At 45.6% G+C, this 22524-nt stretch overlaps 1 protein-coding gene across 14 annotated transcripts in view; it reads left to right on the top strand.

Annotated features, from left to right (window-relative positions):
* The window catches only part of DYSF (dysferlin), a 215241-nt gene that overhangs the window by 70365 nt on the left and 122352 nt on the right, over positions 1-22524 (top strand). For 8 of the 14 annotated variants that reach the window (XM_012807414.1, XM_012807417.1, XM_012807416.1 and 5 more), the window contains 5 exons: positions 6244-6312; positions 6438-6481; positions 10031-10113; positions 20671-20786; positions 21295-21408. In XM_012807414.1, the coding sequence (XP_012662868.1) occupies positions 6244-6312; positions 6438-6481; positions 10031-10113; positions 20671-20786; positions 21295-21408 (426 nt within the window). Of the gene's footprint in view, positions 1-6243; positions 6313-6437; positions 6482-10030; positions 10114-19064; positions 19107-20670; positions 20787-21294; positions 21409-22524 lie in introns of all 14 variants that reach the window. The other 6 variants (XM_012807420.1, XM_012807419.1, XM_012807418.1 and 3 more) reach the window with 1 other exon arrangement.

Below are 22524 nucleotides of genomic sequence, written 5' to 3'. Positions count from 1 at the left end.
CTCTGACCACCCCCTCCAACCCAGACCTCTCCATGTCTCTAACCAGCTCCTCCTGCCATCCCTCTGAGTATTTACAAGGGTCATTTTCTCTGCCCCAACCTGCCCTGTGTCCAGTAGTCTTTGTCTTAACAGGGACCCCCATCAAAGGCCGAAATGTGGGGCTGCCTTGACTCTTCCTTCTTCTCTCTCCACCTCAAATACACATTTAGCTCTTGACTAATTCAAACATGTCCCCAAGGCCCATCTCTTACTTCTGCACTGTAGCCACTGACATCTCTTCCCAGGACCACACAATGGTCTCCCCCCTCCCATTTTTCTCACCTTGTGGCATTGAATTTTTGAAGAGTATAGGCTATTTGTCCGGGTTCCAGATTTGTTCAATTGTTTCTGGTGGTGTTAACCTGTTTCTCTGGCCCCTGTATTTCTTGTAAATTGGAAATTACAGTCTAGAGATATGATTAGATTCAGATTAAGTATTTTGGCAAGAGGTCATCATAGGCCATGCTCTATATGTCATGTTACATCAAAACAGGAAGAAATGTTGCCAGGTTGTCCTGTGATGTGTGGTGATTGTCTGATCACTTGGTTAAGGTGGTGTCTCCAGGCCTCTCCCTTGTAAATGTTCCCACTTCATAATTAGCAAGTAATCTGTGGTGATATCTTGTCATTGAGTGGATTGCCTATTTCTCAGCAACCTCTTACCTAATGGCCAAGCATACCCTTACCTTCTGGATAAGTTACTTACTTGGGGTTGCAAAGTGGTGGTTTTTATCATCCCTTCTCTCTTTATTAGCTGGCATTTTTCTGTAAAGAAGAACCTTGTTTTTCCTATTCCTTTGTGCATTACTATAAACCTCAATAATCTTTATTAATTCAGTGTGTTACTATTGGTGATTATTGTACTTGGTTGCATGAATTTTCCTGAAGCTGGCCATTGGGAGCCCTTTAGAGATGACTCCCTCCCCAGAGTCACACAGGTTCTCAATGAAAATGTGTATGGAGGGCAGCGCCTGTGGCTCAGTGAGTAGGGCGTTGGCCCCATATACTAAGAGTGGTGGGTTCAAACCTGGCCCCGGCCAAATTACAACAAAAAAATAGCTGGGCGTTGTGGTGGGCACCTATGGTCCTAGCTACTTGGGAGGCTGAGGCAAGAGAATTGCCTTAGCCCAAGAGCTGGAGGTTGCTGTGAGCTGTGACACCATATCACTCTATGGTGTCATCACTCATCACAAAATGAGACTCTATCTCTAAAAAAAAAGGAAAGAAGATGTATCTGGAGAGGTGGTGCTGATTTTAAACTCTTTCACACTAAAGTGTGAATGCTTGTTGCAGATCCTTATCCTGGTGTAGGCTTTGGTTTGTGCTTGGGGTCCAAGTCTGATGCCTGGCCTCAGGAGGGACAGGCCCCAGGTCCTTAGAGGTAGAAAGAAAACAGGAAGGTGTGGCTGGACAGTTTTGTGGGACCCTTGCTCCAAGGACTCAGATCAGTTTTCCCAGTTGTCAGATCGGAAAAGTCATGAGGTCATGTCCTGAGATTTTTTATTCCTTATTCCCAACATGGAATGGTGGGTACTTTGATGGTGGCTGGAACCAGGACAAATTTGCCTTCAAATTTATTGCTTTCCTTAAGAGCTAAGTTTCAGAGCTCTGGAGCTTCTGGCTGCTTCTGGGTCCTTTCCAGCACCTTTGCTTTCCTAGGTGTTCCGTTCTGAGATGCCATTGGCTGGCTCTGGGGATAGCTATGAAAGGTGCAAATACCTATGGGCAATAAGGGATGTGGTCAAGGCAAGGGACTATGTAGAGGTTTGGCAGCTAGGCTCAACAAGACACTGAACCTTGCATTGCTCTCTAGAAGGAGGGGAGAGTTGACAATGAGCTCATAGCAAAGGGGAGACCTGAAACCTTTGTATGGTTGGCTTCCTCTGGTGGTCTCCACTCCACCATCCTCTTTTCTCTGCCTGGAGCCACCTCCTTGTAGCCTCTCTGCACTTTCCACTGCCCTTACTGCCTATCTCATCCTGTCTGTCCTTTCTTAGCTTGCAGGTGTGTCACTTTTTCTCATTATAGCCTAATCTGAAGAGCACTGTGGTTTGTCCTCTTGTGTGTCCATGTACCCAGTCTGGCCTTCCTTGCATTTCCTCTTATGGACACTTGGTGGCACTACTAGCCCAGATGTGAACCAGGCCTCTTTTGCCCAAGTTACTTAAGGGGATAAGAGAGAAAGAGTGTGCATGGACAGACTTCACAGTATTGAAGAGAATAGGAAAAGGAAAGAGAGAGTACTTGTAGGGCAGAACAGGGGATTTTATTTTATTTTATTTACTTTTTCTTCTTTTTGAGACAGAGCCTCAAGCTGTTGCCCTGGGTAGAATACTGTGGCATCACGGCTCACAGCAACCTCCAACTCCTGGGCTCAAGCGAGTCTCCTGCCTTCACTTCCCAAGTAGCTGAGACTACAGGCGCCCACCACAATGCCTGGCTATTTTTTGGTTGCAATCATCATTGTTGTTTGGCGGGTCTGGTCTGGATTCGAACCCGCCACCTTAGGTGTACGTGGCTGGAGCCTTAGCCACTTGAGCCACAGGCGCCGAGCCAGAACAGGGGATTTTAAAACAACTTTTATTTTCTGAGTTCATGAATCAAACCTATTGATTGTAAAAGAAAATTTGAAAAAAATCAGAGAAAAGGAAAACAAAACCACATCCCATGTTCTGTACCCCAGACATAGGACTGTTAACATTATGTGCATTGCCTTGCCTTCTAGTATGTTCTCTCTTTGGCTCTCACTACTCCTCTCTGCCCCTCTGCTGCTTCCCATTGTAAAAAAAATCAGATTCAGATAACAGTCAATTTTTATTATTCATGGACTCTGTATTTGCTGTTTTGCCTGCTAAGACTTATTTGTAATCAACACTTGAGACATTTTTGTGTTCATTCGTGGGCACGTGCAGAGCTGTGAAAATTTTGTGTGGTTCAGTGTGCGTGCTGGCTGCTGAGGTCCAAGGAGGAGATGCTCTACTTCTTTGTGTTAGCTCTCACATTATCAGTAAGTGTCCTTGTGTTGGTTGATGTAGTGCTATGTTCTGCGCATTTTTATGTCTTCTGTTGGTGATTTCGCTCCTTAAAGCAGCCCCCCAGCAAGATGCTGAACTGCTGTCTGGTGTTCCTAGGCTCAGGAAGTCTGTGAGGCCTTGAGGAGGGAGTACGTGTGTTAGGTGAGCTTCACACAGCATGAGTCATAGTGCTGTTGGCCATGAGTTCAGTGTTCATGAGTCAGCAATATATATTAAATAAGGTGTCCTTCAGCAGAAACACACATACAGCAAGGTTATGTATTGATAAGTTGACAAAAATGTTGTGGCAGACGCTGGCAGGAACCTCACCCTGCATTTCCGTTAGGGGTGATGACTCAGGATCCACTAATTCACTGTTCATGGCGACTTTATAGATCATAACCGCCATGAATAATGAGAAGCAAATGTATATATGTAGTCTGGGAATTAAACTGTTTTATTATCTAATATTTTCTCAGGTTATTAAATAGCCTTTGAAATGAATTTTTTGACGGTTGTGTAATATTCTGTTAGATGAATAATATCATAACATTTAACCTATTTTTGGATATATTTACTATGTAAAGTCTAATTTTCCTCTTTTACAAACAATCTAGTGACAGACATCAGCATACAGGAATCTTTGTTTGATGCTCTGATTGCTAGAATGGGGGTCGCTAGGTCAGAGAGCTCATTTTTAAGTATTTGATACAGTTGTTCAATTAGTCCTTCAGAAATGTTGTACAAATAATAATCCATCAAGAAGTAAAGGTGGGGGCTCGGCGCCTATAGCTCAACTGGCTAAGGTGCCAGCCACGTACACCTAAGGTGGCGGGTTCGAATCCCCAGCCCGGACCCGCCAACACAACAATGACGGCTGCAACCAAAAAATAGCCGGGCGTTGTGGCGGGCGCCTGTGGTCCCAGCTACTTGGGAGGCGGAGGCAGGAGACTCGCTTGAGCCCAGGAGTTGGAGGTTGCTGTGAGCTGTAATGCCACGGCACTCTACCCAGGGGGACAGCTTGAGGCTCTGTCTCAAAAAAAAAAAAAAAAAAAAAGAAGTAAAGGTGGGGCCAGGCATGGTGGCTCCCATCTGTAATTCCCAGCACTCTGGGAGGCTGAGGTGGGTGGATTGTTTGAGCTCACGAGTTCGAGACCAGCCTGAGCAAAAGCAAGACCATTCATCTGCCTCAGGCTCCCAAGTACCTAGGAGTATAGGTGCAGGGCTAAGTTTTCTAGTTTTTGTAGAGACAGAGTGTTTCTTGGGCTGGTCTCAAACTCGCAGGCTCAAGTGATCCTCCTGTTTCAACTTCCCAAAGTGCTGGGATTATATGTGGGAGTCTCTGCACTTGGCTTCTTTGACCATTTTAACACATTATTGCCCATTATATTCATTGCTTTGTACTTTGCTTTTTCCACTTAATAATAAAACTTGGAGATTTTTTCATAATAGTCCATGAGGTGAATCTCATTTTTTAGAGCTGCATAGTACTCCATGTGGATGGACCATAATTTACTTGACCCGTCTTCTGTTGGTAGACAAATGGGCTACTTCAAATCCTTATTCATTTGTGCCATGCAGAGGTGAGCAACCTCACCCATTGTCATTTCACACAGTGTCCAGGGGTAGACTTGATGGGTCAATGGGAATATGCATTTGAAATTATAATAGATAGTGGCCAGTTAGTCTCTGGAGTGGTCAAAGCTACTTTGTTTTCTCACCAGCATAATATGAATATGCAGTTTTTCCATAGCCTTGTGGATAGTGGTCTGTCAGACTTGAGAGATTTTTATGAATCTGATGGAAGAGAAATATTTTCTTGTTAGTTTTGTGTTTATTATAAGTGAGATTGAGCATCTTTTCATATGCTTCACAACCCTTTGTGTCTCTAATCGTGTGAGCTGTCTCTCCCACTGTTTGCCCACTGTCCCATTGGACTGTTGGTCTTGACTTTCCTTAGTCCCCTCTCTGCTAATACAAGGTTAAATCTTGCCCCCCAGTCCTGTGCACTTTAAGGCAGGAGAGGGAAGATGGGGCTGGGGGCTGGTGCAGAGTGGATAAGGAATTGAGACAAAATCCTTGCCCTGGGGACCTGATGTCTCTGATAATGCACATAAAATGCTCAGCACCATGCAGGGCTCATAGTAAATGTTCTGAAAAAGCTGCTAATTATTTTTATGTATAGAACATGCAGAATTGGCTTGGCACCTGTAGCTCAGTGGCTAGGGTGCCAGCCACATACACCAGAGCTGGAGGGTTCAAACCTGGCCCAGCTCTGCCAAACAACAATGACAACTGCAGCCAAAAAATAGCCGGGTGTTGTGGTGGCACCTGTGGTCCCAGCTACTTGGGAGGCTGAGGCAAGAGAATTGCTTAAGCCCAAGAGCTTGAAGTTGCTGTGAGCTGTGATGCCATAGTACTCTACTGAGGGTGACATAGTAAGACTCTGTCTCAAAAGAAAAAAAAAAAGAACATGCAGAACTACTAGGATATATATATCTGACAGTGAGTCTTTACCCACTATCTCCACGTGTGGGTACAGGCTGTCCTGGGGCTGGCTAAGGGACCTGGTGCACCCCATCATCTCTGAGAGCAGAGTTGGCTCATGAGCTGCTGGCTTGAATCTACTCTTAAGAGATTTCTTGTTTGTGAAAAGCCTAGTCTTTAGGGCAGGTAGACTGTGGCTTATAGGGTTTGCACCATCACTGAAGTTTCTTTCACTCTCAGATGTCTACCATGACCTCCAAGCCCCTGCCACACCTCCCTCTGACCTTCTAGGACTCATTTTGAAGAGGCAGAAGGTCTGGGTTGATGGGCAAAGAGGAGAACCTCTGGGAAAGTCAGTCTGGACTGGATTCAGGGCCCCCACAATTAGGATCATGTCTGTAGTATAGGGGGGAGGGCATTTTCAGCCAGAGGTCTGAGTTAAGGGTAGGAGAGCTGTGGCATTCAAACATCCCACCTCCCCCATCTACTCCCTAGCTCTGAGTCTGACATTCCATTGAGCTTTGTCTCTGCAAAGATTCCTTGTATCTGAGCCCACTGCACCAGGCTACCAGAGCCTAGGGTCTTATGCTCAGCCCCAAGGGCAGCTAATATGGCAGAGAGTGGCCATTGGGTGGTGTGGTGGTCTCTCAGGGAGCCCTGAGTCCCTAGGGAGCTCCAGCCACCTGTTCTCTGTGTCTTCTAGCTCTGCAGCAAGATCTTGGAGAAGACAGCCAATCCTCAGTGGAACCAGAACGTCACACTACCTGCCATGGTGAGCCCCACCTACCCATCCCCCAGGGAGGCATCCTGCCAGCATCCTGGCTTTCTGCTTGGAGGAGGGGGTGTTGCTTTCTTCAAAAGGACTCTGTTCCCAACACACCTCTCTTCCCTTCTCAGTTTCCCTCTATGTGTGAAAAAATGAGGATTCGAGTCATAGACTGGTGAGTTGTGAGTCTGAGCGTCGTTAGAGAGGGCTGTCCTGAAGGGTCACTAGGAAGCCAGAGCAGGAGAGGGTGTGGGCACTTCTCAGAACATTTACTCATAGCCCCTACTGGCTGGGAGGTAGCATGTTAACCCTGAAGGCAGATGAGGAGGGCACAGCTAGGTGGGGCTGTGGGGGGAGAGGGAAGGCTTCCTAGAGGAGGTGGGGCAGGGGGGTGGGGTCTCGAGCAGTCCCTGATGAGGGCATCCCAGTGAGGAAAGTCTCACAAGCCCGGGCAAATGGGTGGGAAAGAACCGAGCTTCTGGGAGGTTGGGCCACCATGGCTCTCTGGGTGAGGAGGATAAAAAGGAAGGGTGCCCAGCCTGGGGAAGTCGGCCAGGTTGGCTGAGCAGGGGACACCACTGCAGGTATGCAACAGGTGAGGACAATAGCCCATGGGCATCTTAGGAAAATGATCGTGTCTAACATTTGCATGTGAAACCCTGTGGCCAGCAACCACTTTATGTGTCTCATCCCATCTGACCCTCAACTCCATTCTCTGGCCCAGTTCCCAGTTCACAGATGAGGAGGCAGATGGGGGAAGGTTGAGTGACCTGCTAAAGCAACAGCCAGAAAGTAGCTGAGGCCAAACTTAAATCCAAGACTGCTTCTTCCAAAGCCTGTGCTCTTAACCACTAGGCCATGATGCCTCCTGCTACGTTGAGGGGATTGTTCTCACGATTGAGGGGGGTCCACACGTGTGATCTCAGGGCAGCAGGCTTTCCAAAAAGAGAATTGTCCTTTCTTTGCCCCCAAAGGTCTTGGCCATGTGGTTCCCCAGAGTGTTCTCCTTTGGTCTCATGCCCATGGCACCCCCAACCAGGAGGATAATGAGAGACCAGGGAAAAACCCCTGGGCCGCAGAGCCATTAAGCTGTGTGCCAGTTCCCCAGGCTGAAAGAAAACAGCTTGTGAGAATTAGAGGAGAGGAAAGGGAGCAGCCAGGAGGGCCGCGACCACGGGTATGTGCTGTAGGGAAGCGGTTTGGAGGAGAGATGGGCTTTACATCCCAGGTTCGGATCGCAGAGCATATGTGCTGACTGTGGGCGGCTGGCTGTGCGTGTTTGTGCATGTGGACGCATGTGGCTGTGGGTCTCCTGTGTTGTGGATGTGCCTGGCCCAAGTCCAGGTGAGCTGTGTCAAAGGCATCAGCATACTGTACAATCCAAACACATTACAGAATCTAGTGGTTGCATCTCTGGTTTGGGTTGAAGTGGCATTTTTATTGTGAGTCTATTTTCAGACTTGCTGTGTTTTCCAAAAGCAACCCCAAGCCCCAAAACCCAACTTTTGGCCAGAAAGCATTCTGCTGTTGCAAGTTCCTATCAAGAAGAGTGCTTTCTTCCCAGAAAATGCAGATTTACTTTTGTTATTACCTGATTCCTGGAAATATGATATAGTCCATATGGCATTTTCTCTGTAAGTTAATCTTCCATTCAACTATTTAAAAATTCCTTTTTTAAAAAACAAAACAACTCCCCCCCGCCCCGCCCCAAACCACACCCCACCTCTGTTTAAAATAAAACCTCTCTCTTCCCATTCTTCTTCCGTCCTCTCTGGATTCAGATAAGGTCATAGGTCAGAAATCCAAATCCTCTTCGGTGCTGATCTTTTTCTGGGGGGGATTGGTCATGCCATCAGCTGTTGCTTATCTGGTGTTGATGATCACATTGTAAATATTCAAGGAAATTTATATTTTCTAGTTCTTACTAACATCATTCACCAGGAAAAATGATAAAAATCTATGCTGACAATTCACTCTTCTTAATGCAGCCCCAGTCCTGATGGAAAACTTCAAAAATCAGAGCTTAGTCACCAGCCTGGGAAATATAAGGAGGAGGGAAGGGAGCATAGAGACTGTGGTATCTCGTGGGTTAAGATTTAAAGGAAAGGGGCGGCACCTGTGGCTCAAAGGAGTAGGGCGCTGGCCCTATATACCTGAGGTGGCAGGTTCAAACCCGGCCCCAGCCAAAAAAAGAAAAACTGCCAAAAAATAAAAAATAAAGCAAAACAAAAATCTAAAAAAGAAATAAAAAGATTTAGAGGAAGGATAAGATCACTTGGTGTGCCTTTCACAGTGGGGCTGGGATGCATCATCTCTGATGATGCCTATGGCCAAGATGCTCACAGATGTGAGAGGGGCCTTAGGGGCACAGAAAGGAAGAAAGAGAGTATGGTGCAGAAGCTTCTTGAACCCCTGGCCAATGTTTCTCAACCTCAGCATTGTTGACTTTTGGGGTCAAAATACCTTTGTTATTGTTGGGGGAGGTGGTGATCTGTCCTGTGCATTGTAGGATGTTTAGCAACAGTCATCTCTACCAGAGCCCAGTAACATCCCCTCCTGGTACTAAAACTGTTTTCAGATGTCACCAAATGTTCCCTGGGGTTCTAAACTGCCACACTGAGAATCTCAGGTCCAGGTTGCCAAGGAAGCAGCAGGTAGCTGCAATCAAAGCTCTGGTTTCCACATCAGTAGAGCTGACCCCAAGTCCCAGCTTTGCCATTTTGGAAGATCATTTACCTTTTCAAACCTTAGCCTCCTCATTTGAAATTGAGGATAATTGTGGTACCTACCTGATAGAGCTATTGTGAGGATTAAGTGAGTTCAGTCACTCAGTGGATTTAGTGCAATGCTTGGCACATAGTAGATGCTCAATAAGTTTAGCTGTCACTCCTATCACTATAAAGGAAGGCAGGTGTGGATGTCAGGGGATGGGAGGTCTGCACAGGATATTGGCTAATAGTTGTCAGTCTCCTTGAGCTCCTACCCATCATCCCCTGCACTGGTTGGGAAGGGGAGAAGCCTCCTCCCAGGAAGCGGGACAGCCTCGTATGGTGTGTGCCATGAGAAAAGCACTGGGCCAGGAACCAGCACACTGAGGCTGCCATCTGGGCTTTGCCTCTCCCTCCTATACTGACCTTGGGTAAATACCTTCATGGCTCCTAGCCTCAGTTTCCTCACTGGTACAACAGAGACAATAATAAAAGTACTTGTTTCTCAAGGCTGTTGTGAGACTCCTGAGAGATAAAGGTTAAAAGTGCTTTGCCATGTACAAAGTCAAATACAAAAAGGAATTGTGCATTCGCATTGGTTGCCGTGGCTGTGGAGAATAGTTTCTTCTTTGTCACTGAATCTTCTTCTTGATCTGGTTATTTCTTTAGCTCCCTGGAGCCTCAGCCCTCCCTGGGTCTGGGGATCTGGCTCCCTGAGGAGTGTTCTGCTCCCTGTCCCTATCTCCCTTCCTCTGGCTTCATTCCCATCCACATGCAGGGGTTGGTTGGCTAATGGGGTGCTGGTTGGGAGAAGGGACTAGTTCCCTCAGAGAGGGGGTGTTTCTGGAGCAAGTTCTGTGCAGTCTCTGCTTCCCTGGGATTATCAGGCATCAGTAACATACCAAAGTGAAGACTGGGACTCCTCCATGCTGTGTAACCAAGGCCATGGCCTTCTCCGATGGGCTGTGGCCTGCGTCCTCCTCCATGTTCATGCCCTTTCTGCTCCCTTGCTCTAGGGATCGCCTCACTCACAATGACATTGTGGCCACCACCTACCTGAGTATGTCGAAAATCTCTGCCCCTGGAGGAGAAATAGAAGGTATGTCCAATGTTTATTCTGCCCTCTGGCCCCTGTGCTTTCCCCTGTCCCATCTCCAGCTTGTACCTCTAGTTTTGAGAGTTTGCAGAAAAGAGATTATAGGCCTTTTTGTACATTTTCCACAGAGAAGGGCTTCGGCCAGTGAGAGAGATAGCTTGCAAACAAACATTTAGGTCTCCACACATGGATGGTAGGAGGCACCACTGCCTGGTGCAAAGAAGAGAATTCACCCTTGCACATAAGATTAGCTGGCTGTGGCTGTGCAGTCCACCAGGTTCTACATTGGCCAACTGTGCCCTAGCAGTGTCAAAAGCCATTGAAATAGCTTTCACTGGTCTATTAAAAAGTAATCAATTTTTGTTGAAAATAAATTGTAAATAAAGAAGTAAAATATAAAATTTGCTCATAAGCCCTCCCTATTCAGACAAGAAATATTAATATCCTGGGATATTTTCTGTTTGTATATAAGTATGTATATATGCACATATACATGTATTTGTATGTATATGTGCATACACACCTCCATGGATAGACATAAATTGTTTTGCAAATTTTTTTTTGTCACTTGGTAATACAACATAGATATCTTTTCATGTTATTAAATGTTTTTCTACAACACAAATTTTATTTTACTTTAATTAAATTAGATTAATTTTTTTTTTTTTTTGAGACAGAGTCTTACTTAGTTGCCCTCGGTAGAGTGCTGTGGTGTCATAGCTCATAGCAATCTCAAACTTTTTTTTTTTTTTTGAGACAGAGCCTCAAGCTTTCCCCCTGGGTAGAGTGCTATGGCATCTCAGCTCACAGCAACCTCCAACTCCTGGGCTCAAGCGAGTCTCCTGCCTCCGCCTCCCAAGTAGCTGGGACCACAGGCGCCCGCCACAACGCCAGGCTATTTTTTGGTTGCAGCCGTCATTGTTGTTTGGCGGGTCCGGGCTGGGGATTCAAACCCGCCACCTTAGGTGTACGTGGCTGGTGCCTTAGCCACTTGAACCACAGGCACTGAGCTGCAACCTCAAACTCTTGGGCTCAAAGCAATTGTCTTGTCTCAGCTTCCCTGGTAGCTGGGACTACAGGCACCTACCACAATGCCTGGCTATTTTGTTTTAGAGATGAGGTCTCACTCTTGCTCACGCTGGTCTCAAACTCCTGAGTTAGTCAATCTACCTGCTTTGGCCTCCCAGAGTGCTAGGATTACAGGTGTGAGCCACTACACACAGTTTTATTTATTTATTTATTTTTTTGGTTGGGGCTGGGTTTGAACCAGCCACCTGTGGCATATGGGACTAGCGCCCTACCCTTTTGAGCCGCAGGCGCCTCCCAAGAATCTTGCCTGGGCTGGATTCCAACCCGCCAGCTCAGGTGTACGTGGCTGGCGCCTGCACACAGTTTTAAATGAAAACACACATTCTGTTGTGTGAATGTACTATAATCCACATTAACTAGTTAACAGTGAATATTTAGGTATTTTTGAATTTTTACACATTATAAACAGCTACCTTTGCAGTGAATATTTTTGTAGCTGAATCTGTATACAATTCATGAGTTTCCTTTTGGATACATACCTGAAAGTTCAATTGCTGTGTTAAAGAATTTCAGCATTTTTAGGGATTTTAGTATATTATCAAAATTGCCCTTCAAAAAGGCTGGACTTGCCTTTGGATTCTAGGACAAAAAAAAAAAAGGCTGGATTAATTTATACGCTAATCAATCCCACAAGTTTATTTTGCTGCAACCTCCCTCACATGGGGTAAAAGAGTATTATTATAAAAGAACTTTGTTAATTTGATAGGTGAAAATGGTATTTCATTATTGCCTTAATTTTCATGTCATTGATAGCTGGTTAAGTTGTTTAATGTAAATTTTAAAAATACTTTAATAAATAAGTTATATTTATATATAATAGTTATATTTATATATAATATGTCTGTATAATTATATTTATTCTAATTCCCTGTTCAAATTCTTGGTCCTTATTTCTGATGGTATGCCTGTCTTTTTCGCATTGTTTTGTAAGAGTTCTGTATATATATGGACATTAACTTTTCTCTTATATGTGGCACATAATTCTTTCTAGCTTTACTTTCCAGTTAATAGTTTTTTGGCCTATAGAAGTTTAAAATTTTGGGGGCAGCACCTGTGGCTCAAAGGAGTAGGGTGCTGGCCCCATATGCCAGAGGTGGTGGGTTCAAACCCAGCCCTGGCCAAAAACTGCAAAAAAAAAAAAAAAAAAAAAAGTTAAAAAAATATATATGTTTGAGACAGTCTTATTTTGTCACCCTTGGTAGAGTGCTGTGGCATCACAGCTCACAGTAACCTCACACTCTTTGGGCTTGAGTGATTCTCTTTCCTCAGCCTCCTGAGTAGCTGGGACTACAGGCGCCCTCCACAACACCCAGCTATTTTTTGGTTGGAGTTGTCATTGTTGTTTAGCAGGCATGGGCCTGGCTTAAACCCTCCAGCTTTGGTGTATGTGGCTGGCTCCCTACCCACTGAGCTACGGGTACTGAGTCTGAAGTTTAAAATCTTTATGTAGCCAAATCTGCTAATCTTTTCCTTAGTGAATAAGGCAGGGAGCTAGAGTTTCTTTTTTCAAATTTGTTCTTTGGTGATAACAACATTGTATTTTGAATAATCTTTCCCCTATATCTTGAGATACCACTGTTATCACCTACTAAATTCCTAAATGTGTTCCTGGACCTGCTTTCTGACTTTCTGTTATCATCAACTGGTATGTCTGCTTATTATTTCTTTGGTTTTGGTATATGGATTGTGCTGGCTTTGTAAAATTAATTGTAAAGATTTAAAGTTTTCTGTAACATCTGGAACTGTTTATATAACATAAGGATATATAGTCTTTGGAGGGTTTGAAATAATTTACCTGTAAAACCATATGGGCTATGTGCCTTTTTCGATTGGGTATACTAATAGTTTTTAGAAAACTTTAAAATTTCTCCTGTGATCATTGTTTTTAGCTTGTTACTTTTACTCTAGTCAATTTTGATAATTTATATTTTTCTAGAAAAGCATCCATTATATTGAGGTCTAATTTAGTTTATAGTGTTATACAGAGCAAACTTTTATAATTTAAATAATTTTCTATACCTATGTTGTTTTCCTTTTTCTTATTTCTAACGCTATATATTTGAATTTTTCTTTTTTTCTTGATTAGTCTTGCTACTAGTTTATTTTTAAACTTCATTTGACTTTTCATCTTTGTAGTCTTCCACTTCCTTTAATTTTATTTTATTATTTCCTTTTAAGCTTTCTAATTACCTTTCTGTGTTTGTTTTCAATTTTTAAATTTAAATAAGGAGGTGGCGCAAAGGAGTAGGGCACTGGCCCCACATACCAGAGGTGGTGGGTTCAAACCTGGCCCCAGCCAAAAACTGTAAAATAATAATAATAATAATAATTTAAATAATGAATGTATGGTTTCTCTCTTATGTGATGTCTGACAATTAAGTTCATGAACTCATCCTAGAAAAAGTGCTACATATCTTGTTGGGGAATATCACTATAGTCACCTTCAAAGTACTCTCCTTGGGAAGCTGTACACAGACACTCGTGCCTAGTGACCCTTCAAAGCAATTTTGGAACTATTTTTCTGGAATGATTATTAGAGCTGTTATTGTACGTTACAGAAAAACATGCAACTTTAATGACTACCACTCAGTGAGACACCACCACACATTGTCATGAAGATAGCTGTGAGACCCCTGGTGTACCAAGGTTATGAAACCTAGTTGTTTGTACAGTGTTGCCAACATAAGCGCACTGTGGTGAGTTCATGAACTTAACTGTCAGACCTTTTATGATAACAGCTCTGATGGGCATTCCAGAAAAAGAGTTCCAAAATAGCTTTGAAGGATGGACAAGCACTGGTGTCAGCATGTAGCTTCCCAAGGGGAGTACTTTGAAGGTAACCAGGGTGACATTCAGCAAGGAAGTATGCAGCTTTTTCTAGGATGAGTTTAAGAACTTAATTGTCAGGCCTTCTTATATAATGCTTAAACCTAAAGGTTCAGCAAACCCTAAGACATATTTATTTCTATTTTTAAATTTTTATTTTTTACATTTAAATATTTAACCTTTTTAAAATTTATTTTGGTGTAATTTCTGAGAGCAGCCTGATTTGATGCCTTTGTAGTTAGTTCATTTTTTCCTTTATGCTTTTAGGAATTTGCCTCCTTTCTTGTAGTTTAGGGAATTACTTTGTAGGACTCATCATTGAATTCTGTCTGAGATATGGTATATTTTTAAATCTATAAAACTGAGGAATTTAAAAATAAATTCTGACATTATGCTGTGGATAACTGAAGGTAGATTTGGATAGTGGTGAATGCTTCAGTTCTGAAATGAGCCACCTTGAGTTCAAATTCTGTTGACGCTGCCTCTTTGTAACTGAGTGAGTTGCTCCCGTCTCATTCCCATTAAATGGGAGGCTTTTACCAATCCCAACCTTATAGGGTTGTTGTAAGGATCCAATGAGATTATAAATGTGACGTTTTTATTGTGACTGATACACAATAAACCCTAAAGTAATGTTTGATGTTTATTATCATTATTATTGGCTTTCTACATCACCAATCTGATGTTTTTCTGTACCAATTCTGCTTTTTATTGCTGCCCACACGGCATTTTTAATTTCTTGTCAAGGCTTCTTTTCTCTCTATTGCTCCCTTGGTATTTTCCTTTTTCTTCTTTGCTCCTCGTCTGTTCTCTCCCAGAAGTTTTGCTATGTTCCACAAAGGCTATGTTTTCTTGCACTCTATTGAGGTTTCCAAATAACTTTCTGAATTGTGCACATGTGGTTTCCCTATCCTGGCTGGCACTCTGTTGCGTCCCCTCCCCTCTTTATTCACTCGCCAACATCTGTTCTGTGCTGATGCCTTTCCACAGACGGGATGCCTGGGTCTTCATCTGACCTTCTCAGACCTTTAGCTGAAGGACAGTTTCATGTGCCAGTTTCTGGCAGACTCCGCCCAGTGCTCTTGAAGTCACTATCTTGGACTCTAATCCCCTGGATAGAGTCCACTATCCTGGATCTGTAAGCCCCATTTCCAAGTTCTCTGAAACATTTTAAGAAAAATTTTTAATTCTAGAAAACTTTAAACACGTACACAAGTAGAGAACAGTACAGTGAACTTACAAACACCCTCGCTGAGCATCAACATCCGGCTGTTCTCTGCCCTTCTTATTTCCTCATTGACACTTGGCTGGTGAAATGCACAAACTTGGCCTTCTAGAAGGCACTACCACCCAAACCTCCTCCCCTCCTAACAGTAGGAGTGACCTGTCTCACGACAGTCACCTTCAGTCACCTTCACTAATTGCTGTTGAGACAGTTTCTGAAAAGGTCTGTTTTGCACACAGAAGGAGAAAGATTTGAGGTGGTGGTGGCCGTGTTGTGGGGTGGTGCAGAAGGCGTCCTGCCTGCCCCACAGGTTAGCGCTGTTGGAAACTCTTATCCAGTTTTCTGACTGGTGTTGTCCTTGTCTCTGAGTCCAGGGACAGACTGGATTCAGGTAAGTCTGGATTCACAGATCAGCGCTGTTGGTATAGAAGGAAACTCTTCTTCAGTTTTCTGACTGCTGCTGTCCTTGTCTCTGAATTCAGGTAGAGGGAGAATGTGACATTTAGGACTGTTTTCTGACAGTCTCTGTTTCTGTTTTCTGATAAAGGCTACAGCCCTGCCTGCCATCAGGAGGAGAGTTTAAACCTTTCCTTTCTCCTCTTCTCAGCCTTCGTTTCTGGGGTGATGTTAGCTTTCATCTTTTTCTGTGTCATGAATAGTATTTTAATAGGGGAGGAAGTTTATATGGCCACTAGATGGCGCTCAGGTCATGGGCAACCCAGCGTGCTTCAGGGAGGCATTCAGAGGCGGGACCACCTCTCACAGATTGTTCTGGAAATGAGAATCTTCTTGCAACCAGTTAAACAGTTTTGAATATGCAGTTAAATAGCTTGATCTATGTGACAATAAAAGAGTTAACTGTGTTCATCCATCTGGAGCTGCTCTTTATGACTCTTAGGTTCTCTGATGTCCCATTCCACGGAGGTGGGTCCCTCTCTGCAGCTGGAGCCTCTCTCTGGCCCTGAGGTTAGCACTTGCCTTGCTCCTGTCAAGCCTTGAACTTGTCTCCCTCAGATCATGGCACTACGATTTTCCCTCAGCTCTTTTATGTTTTCTTCTCCACATTGGCAGATTCTAGCACATCTAAGTGATGCACAAGGCTTTATTCCTCACGGCTCTCAAATCCCGAATGGAACTGAACTGTAAAAATAAGTTCTTTCTCTACGTTCCCCTGCCTCAGGGTTCACCAGATTATTTGGTCCAACCAGGAGTTGTTTTTGTGTTTTTGTTTTTGTTTCCAGTGGGGACAAGACCTAACACTAACCTCTTAAACACTTCTGCCCGCAAGTTTGCCTGGGCACGCAAAAGTATTCCTTGGACCCTGTGCTCCAAAGTATTAAGTAAAAATTTTGTTTTTTAAAAAGGAGCACTTACCTTAGAAGCTGCAAGTCTTTCATAAAGTAACAGGCACAGAAGACCTGTGAAACCTACGCAGATTCTTTGAATAATTTTATACATAGGAAACTCGTGCTGCGTGAATAGCACTTGTATCCTATAGTTTTTTCCACGGCTCAGAAATCCAAGGTTGGTTTCTTTTTGTCTTTGGAATGCAGATGATGCTGATTTCCCAGCAGTGCTCAGTTTCTCCTCCTACCTGGCGCAGGCTGGTGTCAGGCAGCCAGCCGCCATGGGCTTGGGGGTGTGCCGAGAGGCAGAGGGAGCTGGCATGGCTGGCCGCAGGTGGTGGTCTCAGCTTCTCCAGGAGACATGTGTGTCCCGGGGCCTGTCTGCAGGGCTGTGACTTGTGGCTCATTGGGCTGGGAGGTCCTGCTCTGAGTTGCCTTCTGCTTCCTCCAGGTGAGGGAGTTGGGCTTCATTGCTCAGGCCACAAAACTGGGAGTATTCATATGTGTTTTGGGGCTTCCACAGCTTGGGTTCCCTGGGCTTAGAGAAAACACACCAAAACAGTTGTGTTTTGGCAGAAGGGTGGTGAGGAATAAATAGAGGCTTTGTCTTGGGTTGCTTCACTGGTCACTCTGCCCTTGACTTTATGAGCTGTCTGCAGACACAGGGAAGAGAACTTGGATGGGCCTCAACATCCACTAACCTGTGACCCCACGTTAGGAATCACTGGCAGAAGATGTCAGCAGGGCCATGTCTTGCATGTGTTACACACTCTGAGGTCCCAGTACTGTGCTCTTTGGTTTTGCTGTATGAACTAATGAATGAACGTAGGGGTGAATTATTGAAAAGATACAGCTGAGAAATAAGCTATTCCACAGCCACCCACTTGGTCCTCCTGGCCACCAGAGGCATGTGTTGGTCAAATGGCTGGTGGGATCAAGGGGATATCCATGTCTGAGCTGGGTCAGGATTTAATATTAGTATGGGTGGGAAGCTGAGTTTGCCTCTATAAGAAGCATATGGGGTTCAGAACTAGGACCTTGGCCTCATTAGCCCCAGATAACAGACCAGGCCTGTTAGTAATCACTTGGAAGGATTTAAAAATGGAATCTGTTTTATCTCTGGCCACCATTCTCCATGGGGCAGCAGTTGGGCCTGTGTCATCCCCTCACTATACAGAAAGGGGCCTGTTTCTCCCACGGATGAAAGCCTATTCCTGTAGATATGAGAATGGCCATGAACTGTGATGTCTGCAGCCATGACTTCTGCCAGCCGGCATCTGTAGCGAGGCCTGGCTGTGGAGAGCTAAGAGGCTGGGCCTGGACCTCTTTGCTGCCTCTGCCTGCACTTGTTTGACCCTGTCCTCATCTCCAGATGTCCACAGTTCCTTCTCTCTTCTTTACTCTTCTCTCTGTGTCTCTGCTCATTCTTCCTCCATAATGTTTCCTTCTACTCTTGGCTTTCAACTACAATTATGAAACTAAGGGAAGATAAGAAAAGGCATCTTTTCTAGAAGGAGAACAATAGGTAAAGGTGAGAAATGGATGAAAATAATCAGCAAGTTGACCAACCACATCCTCAGGCCTGGTCAAGACCTCAGACTTGGTTATTCTTTGCTGGTCTGAGGAGGAGTAAGGAAGGGCAGATTTTGAGAAGAGGCGGGAATCAGAGAGGAGAGTGGAGGAATGCGGAAGGGTATCCACTCACTTGGGGGTATCTTATACCTGCCTAGAAGTGAGGAACCAATTCCAAGAGCCTGAAGTGTGCAGAGCATCTCTTTCCTCGTGCCTCTCATCTCTAGATATCATTATCAACAGCGAGGGGCACAGCCAGGTGCATAGAGCCTTCAGCGAGTGGACAGCACCTGGCACTGTGTTTCACTGGAAGTGGCATGTGCCAAGAGCCATATGCCAGTGCCTGGTGTTGTAAAAATGCAACAGGGTACCTTCAGTGACAATCCTGGACATGGCCACGAGGTGGAAATGTTGTGCCTTGAAATGCCCCAGCTCAGGCACTCGGTCCTGTCAAGCTGCCAATTGGGTTGGAGCTCGGGGTGTGTCTGCTGCCCAGCTCTGGCCCTTTCATGTTTCTTTCGTGTCTGTACTTTGTTTCCCTCACTTATCTGGCTATAATATGGAAAAGCACATTTTCTTTTCTGTGTTATTTCTCGAATATATTGACTCAAGTTTGGGGCCCAGTTTTCCACTGGCAAACAGAGCACCCAGAGGGATGGACTGATCAAGTGGGTAAACCTGCAGCTCCCGTGGTGCTGGGGTCTGTGTTGGCTGGGGAGGGGCTGGGGAAGATTTAATTTGTGATGAGTTCCTAGATGTCCTGGGGCTGGGGCCTTGGGCACAGCTATTTGCCACACAAGCTGTCTTGCCATCTCTCTGCCAACTCTCCATTCACAGCCGTCCATGTAACCCAGCCATGCCTCTCCTAACCCCATTTCCATTTCTTTACGCTTCAGAGGAGCCTGCAGGTGTGGTCAAGCCTTCGCACGCCACAGACCGTACGTTGCTGTCACCTTGGGGACGACTAGGGGAGTGGGCCCTTGGGGTTTTTGCTGGAGGGGAGAGGGTGCTGGAGGTGAGGAAGGTTTTGATTTGCCTGAAGTGGGACTGAGAGTCACCCATGGTCCCTGAGCTTACCTTTCAACCTCGGCTGGATATGAAAATTGTTTGGAATGCTTGAAGGGTACTTTCCTCTCATCTCTCTAAACCCTTCCTTAGCCTGCTAGGCTTTGGCTGATGCTCTGCCTGGCAGTGAGGGGTTGGAACAGGCATGGGGTCCACAGTGGGGCGGGGAGCATGTGAAGTGCCTCTGGGACAGGGGAGGAGGCCAGGGGGAGTTAAAAACATTTGAAGATGAAATTCCTAAGGTAAATCATAATTGAGATGATTAATTCAAACAATTAGTAATGTTTATGCTAGTTCCATCTGCCTGGGCTTCCTACCTCTGTCCACAAAGCCAGAGCCCCGTCTGTGCTGGGGCCTGGAAGAGGGAAAGTGTTGAAGGACATAAGAGGACTCCTGGCTGAAAGGGAGGGGCTCTAGCCTTCTGGTGCCACCATCCCTGTCCCTCTGTCATCCCTGGGGTCTCAACAGGGGGATCGGGGGAGACTCAATGCATGGCCTTAAATCTGGCTTAAGCACTTCTTTCCCGAGGCCATTTATTTTGTACTTACTTTGGTCCATCCTTGTGTGGAGTGGGTCATCCCAGATGGTTCCCGTTCCCAGCCCTACTTCCCACCTTTGGCATTCTGGAGACATCCTCTTTTCCCTTCCTTGGAAAAAGAGACCCCAACTTTTTAGGGTTTTCATAATATGGCCAGTAAATTCCCATCTGGGAAACTCAGCTGTGAGCTAGAAAATGATATTAACAAAAGAGAGCCTCCAAAAGGATGGAAATGATGTAGAGAAAAGATTTTCCCTCTTCATTAGTGTAATTCTCTCTCTAACTCTCCTCTAACCTGCTCCACTAAAAAACTTCTTTGAACAATGTGTGTGTGGAAGGGAGGAGGCAAGGCCATGAGGACATGAGGCATGTAGGGGGCTGCGCTGTGGGGGAGGAACATCTCTCCGGGCCCCTCCCTGGCCCCCTGGGAGATGGCTTCTCTGCTTACCAGGCTTGGTGCTCCACACTGGCTGGAGGGTCTGAGGTGCAGGGACAGTGCTGGATACAGAGGGGATTCAGGGCTGAGGGGCAGTGGAAGGCCCAGTGCTCCAACTAAGCATGCTAGCTGAGTGCATAGGCTTTGAAGCTATCCCAGTTTGGGCTCTGCCACCTTTTTGTGTATTTCTTTGCATCTCTTAGCCTCAGTTTCCTCATCTGTAAAATGGGACTATAAAATGGGACTAATAAAAATACATTTCAGCATAGTAGTAAGGAGTATAGAGACTTGTGGGTGATAGAGCTATCATTAGTGTCATCATTCTTTATTCATTTACAGGGGCTGCCTCTGGTGCATGTAGGGGGAGCTGAGGTCAGGGATGGGCTCAGGTCTGAAGGTGGCTGGGTTGGGTACTGGAAAGCCCCACTGGGCCATCCTTCTGATCCCTGCTTGTGTCTCCCAGTGGATGACCATCTGGGCTTCCTCCCCACTTTTGGGCCCTGCTATGTCAACCTCTATGGCAGCCCCAGGGAATTCACTGGCTTCCCGGACCCCTACGGAGAGCTCAACATGGGCAAGGTGAGCCAGCTGGAGCCCTGGCTGGGGCAGGATTTCAGATCCCTAGAATGCTCAGGAGTTCAGGCCTGCATGTGGGGATCCTTCAGTCTGGCCTGAGCAGTGTCTGGGCCTGGCCTAAACTCCAAGGGTCTGATGAGGGCCTAAACTCCAAGGGTGGGCCCAGGGACAGGCAGTCATCCCCTCAGAGAACCCTCTTTCACCTTGACTCTATCTCAAGGCCAGTTTGATCCTTTCATTTTTCCCAGTCCCTGAGGTACCCAGACCCCATCTCTCTCAGGTTTCATCTCCCCTGGGGCTGGGTGGGGGTCTGGGCCAGATGGCCTAGTGGTTTGGCATATCCTGTGGACTTTTGGAGGCCTGTTTTCTTCACCCATAGAGGGATGAAGTTGGCATAGGGACCTGCTGGGGTTCTGGGAGATGAGCTACTTCAGGGCTAGAAGTTCCCCTTTTCTTTTCCTACTCTTCTCCATCTCCCCTGCCCTAGTGACCTGACTGACCTTCCTTGCAGGGGGAAGGTGTGGCCTACCGAGGCCGGCTTCTGCTTGCTCTGGAGACCAAGCTGGCAGAGCACACGGAGCAGAAGGTGGAAGACCTCCCTGCTGATGACATCCTCCGGGTGGAGGTGAGGGGTGTGGCTCTGGGTGGACATAGGTCCTTATTTGGTGGCTGGGAGGGGTGTCATGGTGGAGGGAGCCCTCAGCTCTGTCCCATACTCATTGTACCTTTGTCTCTCTGGACCGCAACATCTCAACTGTAAAGTAGGAATAATCTGACACTTATTCTGCCTCCTTGGAGGCTCAGAGAAGATAAATGAAAGTATTTAAAAAGTCTAGAGCTTGATGGAAAATGCTATTTTATAATATTAAAGTAAGAATAACTAATTATTAAGTCAAGTCAGTTGAGCACTTACAATGTGCCAGATACTGACCAATGCCCCTGATGTCATTGACTCCTCCCAGAACCCAAGAAAGTGGCTGCTGTTATTATCCCCATTTTACACATGGGGAAACTGAGGCTTAGGTATATCAGAGCAACAAATGTGAGAGCTGGGTCTTGTGTCCAAAAGGCAGTTATATGGAGTCTGCACTGAGGTTTAAGCTTTGAGACACTGTGGTCAAATGGCTCTGATTTGAATCCTGGTTCTACTACTTACCACCTGTATCAGTTTCCCTATCAGAATGGGAGTAATAATTATATTTACCTCCTATGACTGTTGTGAGAACTAAGTGAATTAATCCATGTATGTAGTGAGCACATAATATGTTAGCTGAGATTACTATTTACATTCTCTAAAACCCAATTATCTGACCCCTCTTCTCTCTGCCTCCCATGAAAGAAATGGTAAAATCATCTTGGCTGTATCCAGGATATATGATTGAGTGCCTACCCTGTCCTCAGCTCTTTGCCCAATGCCCAGAGGTGTAATGACATCCCTTTATCCTAGACATGTGGCAGTGGCAGCCTGTATGTGCTGCAGGGCTGGTTGGTGTGTTAGAGATGCTGAGTGGCGTGGGGTGGGACCTCTGGGCAGGGCCACGGTGGCTTTGGCTTGTCAGCCCCTCTGAATGGCATACAAGGCCTGGGTTGCCCCAAGGAGCACTGTGCAAGACCCTGCACTCCTGAGGTGGTGGTGCCAGGGCTGCTGGCTTGGAGGAAGAGTAGGTCTTATTAGGGAAATATGGTCAAACACTCAAAGACCTGGCGTCTCTAGATTCTGTTTCTTGGACTATTTTCTTTT

The sequence above is a fragment of the Otolemur garnettii genome, unplaced genomic scaffold, assembly GCF_000181295.1.
Source record: "Otolemur garnettii isolate 467f Iridium unplaced genomic scaffold, OtoGar3 scaffold00068, whole genome shotgun sequence".
Classification (NCBI taxonomy): Eukaryota; Metazoa; Chordata; class Mammalia; order Primates; family Galagidae; genus Otolemur; species Otolemur garnettii.
The sequence above is the reverse complement of the archived record's forward strand: the minus strand, read 5'-3'. Positions and strand labels throughout refer to the sequence as shown.